This window comes from Psammomys obesus, unplaced genomic scaffold (genome assembly GCF_907164565.1).
Source record: "Psammomys obesus unplaced genomic scaffold, mPsaObe1.curated_primary_1811, whole genome shotgun sequence".
Lineage (NCBI taxonomy): Eukaryota > Metazoa > Chordata > Mammalia > Rodentia > Muridae > Psammomys > Psammomys obesus.
Window position 1 is genome coordinate 9,103,871 of NW_026596120.1, and position 14,916 is coordinate 9,118,786.

Sequence of the window (14,916 nt, forward strand, 5' to 3'; positions counted from 1 at the left end):
CAAATTTATGTGGTTTAGAGATTATGTAGTCAGAAGTATTGTGTTATAGAAGCCTGAATGGACTCCACCTTCCAGTTTATTTCTGTAGCTTTATGATAGTGTAAGGTTGTTCCAAGTTTGGGATGGGTATAGTGGATAGCGTTTCTAGGTGCTAAGCAAGCACAGTCTGGAGAGAAGACAGACCTGACAAGAGGAAACAACCTATTGATTAGGTTAAGAGATCTTGGAAGTGCTGAATCCCTAAGCAAACTACACTACAGCCATTCTGCTGAGAGAGCTCTGCTTTGTGCCCAACCTTGAATCGAAAGAATCCCCAAGAGGAAGACTTCATAGCAGCTTTCTCTTTGGTATTTGTTTTTATTTGTAAGATTAAGGTAAATGATTGTTGAAAGAATGAAGAGGGTTTGTGGTGTACAGAGTGGAAGTTTCCAGAGATGGGACAAGGTTGGCTGATCCCAAATCCTTTCTGAATTCCTTTGTAGCAAGTCCTTAATTTTGAGAAACAACTCTAAGTTAGGAGAACCAGGAAACCCTAGTGGGGTCATGGCTCACAGCTTAGAGAAGGATAATATTTTCTCATAAAATTCCTGGAATCTAGCTATCTTTTCTGAGACTAATATGACATAATCTATGAAGCTCTTGCTATGTGATTCTAATTCTCAACAGCACAGTGATTATAGAAATTCTATTTTACACAGGGACCTATAAGCCCTTCAGAAGTTGTAAGCTTTATGTTTGGACTGAGGCACATGGGATTTGAAATGCTTTTGTTAAGAGAGTATATTATTAGAAAAATATTGTGCTTGAAGCAAAATTTGGGCTTAATGTTTGGGGCTCATCCGGAGACAGACTGAAATCTGCACTGAACTGGATGAGGTGACCTGTTAGTTGGCTGTTTCCTCTCTCTATAGTTTCTGGTATACTAGACTTGAACAACAGTTTGGGCTGCATTTTGTATCTGTTCCACAGAGGCAGGACAGCTGTGGGAAGAAGTGTCATTTGTTACCTGACAGGACTATATGGCAGAAAATCATGTCTGAACAAAGCGCCATGAAAGATCTTGAACTTTTAAACATGAAACATTCTTGTTCAGGCTGATGGGGCTTTCGACAAGTCTCAGGTTGCTCCCTGTTTTTTCAGGAAGTACCCAAAGGCTGTTCAGCTTTATATGCTGCCTCTCACCAACTTTCTCAGAGATACCACTGCTTAAAGAGAGAAGATGAAAATGCTTCCATCACAAAACAAAACACAGGATATGTTTTGTTTTGGGTTTCCTTTTGAAATGAATTGGCTGATTTTCCAAATTTAGTTTCTATATGCCTGCCTGCCTACCTACCTACCTACCTACCTACCTACCTACCTACCTATCATCTATCTATTTTTTTGAGGCAGGGTTTCTTTGTGTAGACCTGGCTGTCCTGGAAATTACTCTGTAGTTCTGGCTGGCCAGAACTCCCACCTGCCTCTGTCTCCTCCGTGCTGGGATTAAAGGTGTGTGCCACTGATGCCTGGCCATTTTTTTTTTTTCAACAAGAATGAAGACTGAGATAAAAGGAAAATAAGTACATCCAAAACCCAGGATTTAAAAATTTAAAGTTTCCCTCCCAGTATTGGCTTTGTAATAATGGAAGAAGCATCAGCACTTTGGAAACCACTTATAATTATGGTACCCCCCCCCCTTCTTTTCCTCTGGACTCAGGCTTAAGCCACCTCTTCATCTCCCAATTACGGATCAGGAGGCAAGGTGTATCTACAGATCTACCTTGCTCAATAAAACAAACAAAAAACCAAAATAAAACTAGAGGCATTTCTATGGGAAAAGAAAGTATATGGTCCTGGTTGCTTCTTGGAGGAAGCTGGAAACTCGATATGAATTTATGATGTTTTCAACAGCACAGATTATATAGCAACTGAGCCCTATGAAATAGGTTGACCCACTGAATTAGCCAAACTCAAAGTCTGCCTCCTGGGCTTTCTGTTATATGGCCTAATCCATTACTTTATTGGTTTAAGACAGTTTGAGTTAGTTGTTTTTATTACTAGCCTCAAAAATAATCCTAACTCAGGGATGTTCGGCCTGTGGATGCAATTAGAGCAGCTGGTCTCAGAAGAATGGGAAACTCCCCCCGTTGTTCTGGAAAAGGCAAGCAGTTAAGATTGTGTTCGGGAGTCGAAAATGAAAATCTGCCAGGGCCCATTAGTGTGAATACCCAGATATGGAAAGGGATGGGACAGGGAGTAGAGGGGACAGGAGGAGCCTGGGACATGTTTGCAGGGAACACGTACAGTTCAGGCTCAGAGCGGTTCCACCTGCCTGAACATGGGCTTGAGAGCAGCACCCCTGGAACTCCCGAGGACAGTCAATTAAGTTGATGTTTTAGGTCCGAGGGGGCCCTGATGGAACTTGCACTTTCCTAGACCTTCTGGAAAGGCTTGTTGTCAGTAGCGACACCAGGTGGTTATAAGCTGCAAAAACCGATGGTGGATCCCTGAAACTTGAGGTCTCCCTTCTAGTTTGTGGAAGGTGATTTTCCCTTAAATGTTTTTGATTTCTTAACCCTCTATTAGTTTCTGAAAACAGTGGAAAGGGACCCTAGGTTGTTTGTTTGTTTTTTTTTTTTTCCCTTCAGACAGGGCCTCAAGTAGCCTTGACTTTTGCGATGAAGCCAGGAACGACCTTGAATGATCTCCTGTCTTCTATGTCCTAAATTCTGGAACTGCAGGCACGTGCCCCCACGCTTTAGGAGGTGCTGAGAAATCAAACCCACGGCCTTTGTGCACACTAGGCATTCTTCCAACTGAACCACATCCCCAGTCCCTCTTCCCCACCAGGTTTAGAATCAGTCTTATCTCTCAGCGTGCAGTTTGCCCTCCTGGCTGTACATTAGAAACACTTGGGTGGACCTCATAAACTTTGGACACGTGGGCCCCACTCCAGAGATTCTGATACAATTAACCTGGAGGCTCGAAGATCAAGTTTTCAAAGCTTCTCAGCTGATTCAAACTTGAAGGAAGGTTGGGCCTCCCCTGGCCTCCTCCTTCATCTCTGTAACCGGGAACCCTTCTTACTAGCCAGGCTTATCAGTGTCTAACAGGGCTCCACCTCCCTAACTAGACTGAGCATCGTCAGCCAGGCATCTCAGTACTTCATAGACGTTTGGAAATGTTCAAGGAGAAGGGGAAATGTTATCAAGTGCCAGCCTATACTGGCATTTCAGCGAGGTCTGGAGAGTCGAGAGCGGACAGACGGCTCCCGGTAAAGGCGCGCAGCCCTGGCGTGAGAGAGCCAGCCGTAGCGAGTGCAAGCATCCAGTGATGGCGAGGCAGCCGGGCCTCACTTTTACTCGCGACCGCAAACGCGTACTCCTCGCTTCCCTCGGATCCATCAGTCTCCACGCCGGGGACAAAGCGTCTCCGGCGCCTACTACGACCCAGGGGCCCCAAGTCCGTGTAGGCGGGAAGTCCCGCCCCCATGCGCGGAGCCAATAAGAGAGCGCGGCGCGGACCCCGCCTCCCAGGCGCGCCAGGTGGCCTCCCGCCCGGCTGGGCGGCCCATCGACTGCTTCGGTTCGATTGGTCAGCCTGGCCGCGCTAACGGTCGCGGAGGCGGGGCCGAGGCCGCGGGGTAGGCGCACTGCCGGCTGCAGGCAGTGGCTGAGGTGAGTGGACCCGGCGGCCGCCGAGGGCGTCACGGGGGGCCCCTTTCGGATGCGCGCCCGGACGTGGCCTCTTCGGAGCCCCGAGCGTCCCACTGGCCAGCCAGGGCCCCCCAGGGCGGAGTCGCCCCGGCTGCTAAGGGCCAGCTGGGAATGGCGGGGTCGGGGGCTCCGCGCGCGTGCCGGCGTGGGCGTGGACCGCCCTGCGGGGGCCCGCCCGGCGTTTTGTGCAGCTTGCTCCCCACGCAGCCCCCCTCTCCTCCCTCCCCTCCCGGACCCCGGCTTCCACCCCGAGTGGTTAAGGAGAGCGACCAGGTAGAGGAGGCGGGAACGGGAGCTTAGATCGTTCGTGGGACCGGCTGGGTTGCTCGCTTTGCCGCGCTGTCAGGTGATCGCGGAGGAAAAGGTAGACGAGTACCCCTCCCTCCTCCGGTCAGGCTCAGTACAAATGCAAGGGGAGTTCCGTCTTTATGTGGGGGTCCGCGTTGATTAATGTGAAAAACAGCACAAAGCCTAATCAAGGTTCCCCTTACCGGCAAGTAGTAATTGTTTGTGTTGACGTCACAATGCGGGCGAAGAGAAAGAGGACAACCAAGGTGTCTTTGCCTTCCACCTTGAGACAAGGTCTTTCGTTTTTCTGCATCCTACCCGGAGCGAGCCGGGGAGAGCTGCATTGTCCGCGCTGGGATCGCCGAATTGTACCTTTCATTGGGTTCTGAGGATTGCATCTCAGGCTTTCTTGCGGCTAGAGCCTTTACCCGCTGAGCTCTCCCTCTCTCTCTAGCCTGCCGCTTTATTTGTAACCGTATCAGCGCTACAGGCATTGGTTTCAGCCTTTTGTATTGCATGTATTTTTGTTTTTACTCTGTTGTCAGACAGACCTGCCTCCTCTAACTTCCCTTAGGAAAGGAATTTTGTGAGACTTCGTGCTGCTTCCTGTATTGATCAGGCAGGGGTAGGAAGGAGTTTTACTGGCAGTTTTTTGCCTCTCAGCCCAGGACTGGCCAGTTCTGGCCTTTCTTGTCATCTCCTGGGATGATGGAATGATCTGACTGAGATGATCTCCAGCCCTAACTCTCCCTTTAATTTCAGAACAGTTAACAGCAAGTTGCAATCAATATTGTTGGAATATAATTGTTTGTTTTTAGGCAAGCCCAGTCTGAGGATGAACTCGAACTACCTCTGAAATGCTGGGATTACTGCCAACACCACCACACCAGACAGGGTTTCTCTGTGTAGCTCTGACTGTCCTGGAACTAGCTCTCTAGACCAGGCTGGCCTAGAACTCACAGATCCTCCTGCCTCTGCCTCCCATGGGATTAAAGGGGTGTTATCACCACTGCCCAGCTATATACTTTTATTAATTTTAATAACTTTCACTTTTTACTCTTGGCTCTATTTGCCCTGTAAACTACTTCTGTTCTCTACCTGTTACTCCAGCAGTGTTCCGTGTTACTGACACTCTATATTAAAGTCTGCCTTAGGGTGAGTTTTTCTTCCTGTGACTTTCAAGGTTCCAACCTGTGTCCTGTTAATAGCGCAATCCCCAGATGCCTATAGAGCAATTAAAGAACTATTGGCAAACATAGACTGTGCCAAAATACTTCTTTCCACGGTGGCTCACACTTGTCATCCCGGTACTCAGGAGGCTGAGGGGTGGATTGCTGAGTGCAGAACTAGCCTGGGCTACTTAGTGAGTTCCAGGTCGGGCAGGGCTGAATAGTCTCAGGGCTGTCTCAGAACACAAGCACACACCCCCATTTTTTTTGTTTTCTTTTTTTGGTCTTTTCTTTATCTGTATTCTTTATCTCTCTTTTCTTCCTCCCTTTTTTTTTCTTTTCTCTCTCTTCATTTTCCCTTCCCTACTTTTCTTTTTCTTTCTTTCTTGAGACAAGGTCTCACCATGTAACCCTGGCTGTGTTGGAACTAACTGTGTATACCGGTTTGGCCTCAAACTCGGAGAAATCCACCAGGATCTGCCTCCTGGGTGCTAGGATTAAAGGCCTGCACCACCATCTTCCACTAAACTTTTTTTTTTTTTTTTTACCATTTTGAATTATGTATGTATGCATGGGTGCGGGTGCCCACAGAAGGCCAGAGGAGTTGGAGCTCCTGGAGCTGGAGTTACGGGTGGTTGTGAGCCACCTGGTGTGGGTGCAGGGAATTGAACTTTGGTCCTTTGGAGAAAGAGTACATGCTCTTAGCCACTGAGCTATTTCTCTGGCCCTCCTCTTTTCTTTTTTTCTTTCTTTTTTTTTGAGACAAGGTCTCTATGTAGCTCTGTTTGTCCTGAAACTCACTGTGTAGACCAGGCTGGTATTAATATTGAAGGTGTCTGTGCCACCATGTTTGGCTTTCTTTTCTTTGAGATTGGGTCTTACTGTGTAGCCTAGGCTGTCTGGAACCCATGATCCTCCTTCCTGAGACCCCAAAACTGGGGATTATGGGCATATAATCCCTCCTGCCCCCTTTTTGCTCTATTTGCCATGTACTAAACTACTTCTGCCATGTGCTACCCTCTACTTCAGCAGTCCTACATGTTAATGACACTGCAAAGCTTCTGCGTTGGTCCTAGGATGAGTTTGTTTTCTTCCTGTGACTTCCAAGGTTCCAACCTGTGTCCTGTGGGGGATAAGACTACTACAGATGATTGACACATTTGCATTACTACTACTTTGAAGGCTTTGTGTTAATTTGTTGCAGTAATTCAATGTGCTCTTGAGAAAGCTCACAGATCTTCACTATGGCTCTTTCAAGAGCAGTTAGATGGCTCAGAATACCTCTGTGGGTTGGGAGGGCGAGGAGCTTGATCACAGGTGTAAATGCATTCTGTGCTTCCTGCTTTCACTTGTGTAAACTACACTTGCAAACAAGGATATCTACCCTGAAGCCATATACGAGAATGATAGATTTGGATATCCAGCACATGTTTCAGTAAAGCAATGGGAGGAAGGATAAGGGACAAAGAAAGGAGGAGGCATTTGATGATGAGCTTTGGGCCATTCTTGTTGCTACAGTTTTTCAGACTGTAGTTCCATGGTTACCTGTACCATGGATGCCTGCCTGCCTTGTGAATAACTTAAGACCATTTTGGTGACAGGTGAACATTTCATGGCTTTGCCTTGTATCTTTTTAAACAGATCAAGATCCAGTTTCAGACATGAGACTCATTGGGTGATCATTTTGTTGAGATCAACTTGAATGACCAGGTGTGAACTGCAAGAGGAGTTGCTATGACTGAGGTATGTCCAGTACAACGAACGAGTTAGGAGAGATCGCAAACAAAATGCACTGCATATTATGCTAGGTGATAAGTTACATGGCCTTTCTCCTTTTGACTACCTGATAATTCTGTCAAGTAATATTAATAGTTGAAATGTGGTGAGAATACTGAAGTCCAACGAAGTTAAGTAGATGGCAGCTGTGACCTGTTGTGAGGCGGGCGCTACGTTATGCTCGCTGTGTAGTGAGTCTCCTAATCTCTGCAGTACTTCTGTGAGATAAGTACTTGTATTCTTTTGTTTGTTTTTTGATGAAAAAATCAAAGCACGGAGGGATTTGTAGCCCCTCGTTGTGTGGCAGAAGCCCCAGGAGTCTGGTTAGAGTGTATGCTAGCTTTTATTTTTTATTCTTGGTTTGTTTTGCTGTTACGATTTGGCAAATGTCCCAAGTGGCTAGCTGAGAGCTCCTTTGCTTATATAGAAATCTTGAATAGACAAGCAGCAGTTCCCTTACTGTTTAACCCTGGACTCTAAGCTTTGGGGACTAGAGGCTTAGGGCTCCAAGCTTTCAAAGCCTTCGTGTGCCAACACGAGTGGTTACAGTTAAGCTCTTGAGCCCTGGCTTTTTAACCTGTGATCTTGAATACTCCTCCTAGTGCCTGGGGCTCCTGGTCCTCATAGTCTCAGCTCCTGCCTTCAGTTCTTCATAGACCCTCAACTTTGACATTCTTGCTTTTACAGTACATCTCATCCTGTGGTTTTAGCATCTTGTTCTTTCTGCTCTTGGTTGTTCTCTGGAATTCTCAGCTGCTTCCTAGTGTAATAGTTCTGGGTATAATGTTCTTGGATTTCAGTGGCCCAGTGGAATTTTTCACTGACTCCTATTGTCTTAGCTCTTGGTGGATTTCAGAAACCTTTTGGCTGTCTCTGCCATGGCTAGAAGTTTGGGGTTTTTGTCTCATTTTTGTGCAGCCAGTTTAATTAGGTCTTCCTGGGATTAAAGTCTACAAGTAGGCAAGAGACCATTTGGGAGAAGACTTTATTCAGCCTAATATTGCAACATGGGGTTGGGGGCTTATGTTATCTCACAGGAGAGAAGCCTCCTGACTCACCTGGAAATGGTGAAAATGGCATGCTTATGTAGCTATAAGAGGGGCCTGGCTTGCTTGGGTATAGGCTGTAATTTTAACAATTTTGATGGTTAGTGTTGTTAACTTGGCAGAATCTAGAATCGCCTGGGAGACTGGCTTCTTGGCATGCCTGTGGGGAATAATCTTCTTAATTACATTAAATGAGGCCAAGAGCTGGGTGGCACCACTCCCTGCTAGAATGCTGCATAATCGCGTGGAGAAGGGAGCTGAGTAGCATGTCTGCATTCATTCCTGTTTTCTGATCATGGCTTTGATGGGACCAGCTGCTTTAAACTTCTGGCTTCTTTTGACTTCAGTGGATGACACCTTGAACTATGGGTTAAAATAAACCCCCATCTCTCTCTTGTTATTTATTTTTTTGAGAAAGAGTCACTGTGTATCTTTATCTGGTCTGGAACTTGCTAAGTAGAGGAGGCCAGCTTCAAACTCAGAGAGATCTGTCTGCCTAAGCCTCCCAAATTTTGGGATGAAAGGTGTGCACCATCACACCCATTGATAAATTGTTCTTCAGAGGCCCTCTGTGGATAGGGTCCTGTCTTATTTCCTGTTTTCACCTTCCGATGTCTATCTCATTTGTCTTTCTGAATGAGGATTGAGCATCTTACCCAGGATCTTCCTTGCTTAGCTTCTTTAGGTGTACAGATTTTAGTATGTTTATCCTATATTATGTGACTAATATCCACTTATAAGTGAGTATGTACCATGTGTTCTTTCTGCTTCTGGGATACCTCACTCAGGATGATCTTTTTTAGTTCCCATCATTTGCCTGCAAATTTCATGATTTCCTTGTTTTTAATTGCTTAGCATTCCACTGTGTACCACAATTTCTATATCCATTCCTCCGTTGAGGGACATCTGGGTTGTTTCCAGATTCTGGCTATTACAAATAAAGCTGCTATGAACATGGTTGAGCAAATGTCCTTGTTGTATACTTGAGCATATTTTGGATATATGCCTAGGAGTGGTATAGCTGGGATCTGGAGGTAGCACTATTCCTAATTGTCTGAGAAAGTACCAGACTGATTTCCAAAATGGTTGTACAAGTTTCCATTTACACACCCAGCAGAGTATTAAAGCAGATGCTGAAACTCATAGCCAAACTTTGGGCAGAGTGCAGGGAATCTTATGAAAGAAGGGGAGATTGAAAGACCTGTAAGGGTCTGGAGCTCCACAAGGAGAACAATAGAGACAAAAAATCTGGGCCCAGGAGTCTTTTCTGAGACTGATACTCCAACCTAGGGCCATTCATAGAGATAACCTAGAACCCCTGCACAGATGTAGCCCATGGCAGCTCAGTCTGCAAGTAGGTGTCCTAGTAAGGGGAACAGGGACTGTCTCTGACATGAACTCAGTGGCTGGCTCTTTGATCACCTCCCACTAGGGGAGAGGCAGCTTTATCAGGCCGCAGAAGAAGACAATGCAGACAGTTCTGATGTGAGACCTGATAGGCTAGGGTCAGATGGAAGGGAAGGAGGACCTCCGCCATCAGTGGACTAGGAAAGGCCATGGGAGGAGATGAGGGAGGTAGGGAGGGCGGGATTAGGAGAGGACGAGGGTGGGGGCTACAGCTGGGATACAAAGTGAATAAACTGTAATAAATAAAAAATTAGATTAAAATATTACTTTTAAAAGCATATCACAGGTGTTGCACATCTTTAATCCTGGGACTCAGGAGGCAAAGGCAGGCCAGGGTTATATAGTAAGACTCTTGTCTCAAAAAACACAAAACAAAAATTTAGAACACAGATAAAAATACATTTACATGTTTCTTGTATGTGTGTGCCAACATTCTTATGCTCCTGTGCATGTGGCAATCAGAGGACAACTTGACTGGATAAGTCGATTCTTTACCTTACATGTACATGGAGTCAGGTTGTGAAGCTTGGTCTCAAGTGCCTTAACTCACTGGCCCATCTTGTCAGCCCCTTAAATTGCTTTGGTCCAAGTATTTTATCACAGCAATAGGAAAAGAAACTAAGAGACCAATTATACCCACAGCTGCACAATTTCTAGTTCCGTTGATCACAAGCTTACATATGTACCAACCACATTCCTCGATTGGGAACCATTCATGAGCCATGTTACACCAAAACAACAGCTTCTTTTCATCTATGGGGAGGTGCTTTCTCTTCCATTCCGGGTGAAGATAGTTGTACCGTGATCAGAATCGCCTGGAGCCGGCCAAGCTCCTCGTGCCTGGAGTGCAGTCTCAACTAGCCTTCTGCCTCCAGAGGCAGGGTGGGTTGACACTTTGCCAGCACTTGTGGTTATGGTGTTGCCATGGTCTTTGCAACTGGAGAAGGCCTTCAGAGTGATGATGGAGTACTCACCATAGCATGACTGCCCTGAGACAGTGCAGGCGGTCATCAAAGAGCTGATTGGTTAGGAGTAACTCCCTACTCAAGGCAACTAGGCACAAAAGGTTTGACAGCTGTCAGGTGAGAGGTGGAGTGGTTTCTTGCTAACTAAAGGAAAATTTATTGAAGGATGCTTATAATAAAGACCTATCATAAGAGTTAACTTTTTTTCTTTTTGGCTTTTCAAGACACGGTTACTTTGTGTAGCCTTGGCTGTCCTATAACTTGCTTTGTAGACCAGGTTGGCCTTGAACTCACAGAAATCCACCTGCCTCTGACTCCCAAATGCTGGAATTAAAGGCATGCACCACCACCTCCAGGACATCTTTCTTCTTCTTTTTATTTCTTAAGTTCTTTTTGTTTTGTTTACAACACAAGTCCCTGATGCCCTTGAACTTACTACTTAGCTGAGACTGACCTTGAACTTCTGATCTTCCTGCTTCTACCTGGTGTGCTGGATTTACATGCATGTATATGTACACTTCATATGGGAAAGTCAAGATAGAACTTGATTTTTTTTTTTTTTAATTTTCACAGTAACTTCTTTTTTCCAGTAGTTCTTTTTGCAATATTAGGGCTCATATCCAGAACCTTGCACATTGTAGGTAGGCATTGTAGCTTTGTGCTACAGCCCCAGGCCTGGTTCTTGATCTTCTGAGGACATTTGTTGTTCTTTCAGTATGAAAAATGTTAGGATAGATGCAGACATATTTGCTGAGTTTTAGTTGATTACAGTGGTCATCATTGTTAAAGCTCAGATTGTTTTATATTGTAGCTAGTGGAAATCTATCTACTCAGTAAGCCTACCTTTGGCTGTCCTGGAGGGACAGAGTTACTTTGTGTAGCCCTGGCTGTCCTAGAACTTTTTTTGTAGACCAGGCTGGCCTCCAACTCAGAGATCCACCTGCCTCTGCCTTCCTTTCCTGGGTACCAGGATTAAAGGTGTGCTGCCACTGCTGGCAAGATTTTATTTTTAAAGTGTGTGTGTGTTTAGATAGGTAGGTATGCATAGAAATGAGAGTGCCAGAGGAGGCCAGAAAAGGACATTGGATCTCCTGAAACTGGAATTACAGGCAGCTCTGTGCTGTGAGATGAGGTTTCTGGAATCTGAATTTGGGTCCCTGGAAGACCAGTAAACACCTAACCACTGAGTTATCTCTCTAGGCAAAATCCCTTGGAGCTGGAGTTACAGGCAGTTGTGACTTGCCTAAGATGGGTGCTGTGAACCAAACTCAGGTCCTCTAGAACAAGTGCCCTTGACTGCTGAGCCATCTCTTTAGCCCCAGCAATGCACACTGAGGAATGGGCCAACCCTTGCATAAATATCTATAGGCTTCTTGAATAAAATCTCCAAGGTTCCTTTGTTTGAAGGAACTATTTGCTGAAACAGTGACTCCACTAATCTCTTGGCTTGTTGTAGGTAATAACTTTTTCTCTCCATTTTTGTCTTGGCTGTGCTTTGCACTCAAGATATGGATCCATTGCATTTGGTTACAGAGAGACTTTAAAATATTCATTAGAAGGAAATGGTACTTTTGACCTTTTGGCAAGGATGCTTATTAATTTAATGATTTAAGTTTGAAAGTAATCTATGTTTTTAAGAGGCAGAAAACAAGTACCCAAGCTAGTGTTTTGTCATCTTTCCTAATTTATCTTCAACCTTTGGAGTTCTCCATTTCTCATTTTCCTTTTCTCTATTTTTTCATTAAAATTCCTGAAAGCCAACACTATTTGTGATGGTTAATATTGTCAACTCAGCAGGAACTAGAAGCAAGTAGGAGACAAGCCTTTGGGTTTAGTGTGGGGATTACCTCAATTAGATTACTTATAAAGAGAAAGATGTGCTTTTACTGCGGTCAGTACCGTCCTGTGGGCTGGGATCCTGAATGGAATAACAGAACACCCATAAGCAGAGCAGGGGCTTTTGCTGCTGACTGCAACTGACTGGTCAGCACCGCTAGACCTCAAGCTTCGGCAGCTGTGCTCATTGTGGTCTTGTACCCTCAAACGGTGAGCCGAAATAAACCTTTCCATCCTTAAGTTTCATTTGTTAGGTATTTTGTCATAGTAATAAGACAAGCACCTACTATGTCATTTATCACCTAATTTTTTAGACTTGGAACACTCTGTGTGTGTGTGCACGCTTGTGTATATGTGTGTATGAAGATCAAACTCAGGATTCATGAATGCTAAGCAAGCACTCTACCACTGACTATACCTCCATCCACAAAGAAAACAAAATTTAAATAAGTTTTAAGTTAGCCAGGCATGGTGGCGCACACCTTTAATCCCAGCACTCTGAGAGGCAGGGACAGGCAGATCTCTGTGAGTTCGAGGCCAGCCTGGTCTATAAAGAGTCCAGGACAGCCAATGCTACACAGAAAAACCCTGTCTCTCTCTCTCTCACACACACATATGTTTTAAGTCACAAATGTACTCAATTCTCAGGTGTAATTGAGAGTATTTTGCATCTCTCTGGTTGATTCTCATGAGGAAATATCCAGTATAAAGTAAATTACTAAATGGCACTTACCTGTTATCCCAGTTCTAAGGAGGATGAAGCAGGATTGCCAATATATCTATCTGTTTATCTGTCTATCCATCTATCCTCCATCCATATATATATATAGAGAGAGAGAGAGAGTCTGTCTCAAAGAAAAATGTTTAAACATTGAACATTGTAGACATAGTTGTTTTTATTCTATATGCTTAATAATTACTGCATCAGAATCTATGTGTAGATTACTTTTGTTTCTGTTATCTTTTTGTCTTTTAATGCAGCCTTTTGTTGCCTTTTTTTTTTTTTTTTTTTTTTTTTATTCTGTAGTCCAGGCTGTTTCTGGAACTCATGTAGCTGTCCTGGGGTTTGGATTTTACTGTTGTTTGTAAAAAGAACTTTTATTCGCCTGGTTTAATTGTTGTCTTGGAGGCTTACTGCCTCTGTCTGCTAACCGACGCCTAGTCCTGGAAGCTTCTAGGTCCATACAATCTAACCTAGGCCTAGAATGTTTTCAGCCTCTGAGAATTACTGCTGAATAAGCTCACTCTTCCTTGTTCAGCCAGGTCTGGGCTGGCTGGACTCAACTCAGCTGTTTCGTCTCAAACTCTTCTCCCAGCTGACTTATTCAACCTATCTTTTCTCTTGGCCTCTGAATTGCTCTGCTTGACCTCAAACTAACTCCAGCAATCTGCTCCAGTCTTCTGGCTCCTTCTCATTTTCTGGCTTGTTCTGTCTTTACCTGTGTCTAGCTTATTCTCTTTCTGCAACCTGTCTCTCTATTACTGTCCCAGTAAAACTGCCTACTTGGTCTATATAGCAAATTCCAGACAGCCAGGGTATGCTATCTAGGAAGTAACAATATTTACATGAAGGTATCCTAATTTTCTCTGTAGAATTTCCCTGTAAGAATAGTGAATTCTTTTTTTGTTGGTTTGTTGTTTTATTTTTTTCTCTGTGTAACAACTCTAGCTGTCCTGGCACTTGCTCAGCAGACCAGCTCACAAAAGATCTACCTGCCTCTGCCTCCCAAGTACTGGGACTAAAGGTATGCGCCATCACCACCTCATCAAATAGTGGATTCTTTTAAATATAATTTTTGGGGCAAATTATTAAAAGACATTTTAAATACAGATTTTTGGGGTTTTTTTGTTTTTTTTTGTTTTTTTTTTGAGGCAAGATCCATACATAGCCCAGCAGGCCTTGAACTCAGAGACCAACCTGCTTCTGCCTCCTAAGTACTAGGATTAAATATAGATTGAAAGCATGAGGATTAAGAAGGAAAGAGGCACTCAGGAAGGAAGACATACTTGAGAACATGGTGCGTGTTTGTCTAAGAGAGTGTGGTCCTACATACAATTTCCTTTATCTTTGTATCTAGGAATGACTTTGCAGTTCGCTTTTCCTGCCTCCACTCCTGAGTCCTTGGATTATAGGCTTGATGCAGATTTGGAGAATGAGCCCAGCACTGTACGTGTGATAGACAAACATTCTACCAGCTGAGCTACAGCCCCAGACCTCTTGTAACTTATATTGCACTTTTTTTTTTTTTTCATTTAGGGAACTCAAATTTCATTATTGCCCGTCTCTACTTTGGATTCTACAGAAGAAACGATGTCTCAAACACTACCTACATCTCAGGATTCTAGCCAGTTATTATACAGGCTCATGGTTGAAAAACAGGTAAACTTAAAATATTCTAGGTTTCTACTTCTCAAAGTAAACACCAAAAGAGTACTAGGTGTACAAGCATGAAAATTCTGACTTGAATTTTTTGCATTTATTTTTTTTATTTTTAATTTTAAAAAATTATACAGTACTCTGCCTGCATGTGTGCCTGCATACCAGAAGACGACACCAGATCTTACTATAGATGGTTATGAGCCACCATGTGGTTGCTGGGAATTGAACTCAGGACAGCCAGCGTTCTTTGGAAGAACAGTGTGTGTGTGTGTGTGTGTGTGTGTGTATACACATATATAAAACTCCTTCCTTCCTTCCTTCCTTCCTTCCTTCCTTCCTTCCTTCCTTCCT

General features: G+C 44.4%; 1 protein-coding gene across 3 annotated transcripts in view; it reads left to right on the forward strand.

Annotated features, from left to right (window-relative positions):
- The first annotated feature begins 3,827 nt into the window (after positions 1–3,827).
- Positions 3,828–14,916, forward strand: part of Cep70 (centrosomal protein 70) — a 53,314-nt gene continuing 42,225 nt past the window's right edge. For 2 of the 3 annotated variants that reach the window (XM_055629733.1, XM_055629734.1), the window contains exons 1-4: positions 3,828–3,971; positions 6,797–6,898; positions 14,264–14,352; positions 14,443–14,565. In XM_055629733.1, the coding sequence (XP_055485708.1) occupies positions 14,266–14,352; positions 14,443–14,565 (210 nt within the window). In that variant the 5' untranslated portion in view covers positions 3,828–3,971; positions 6,797–6,898; positions 14,264–14,265. The remainder of the gene's footprint in view (positions 3,972–6,796; positions 6,899–14,263; positions 14,353–14,442; positions 14,566–14,916) is intronic. The other variant, XM_055629735.1, reaches the window with a different exon arrangement.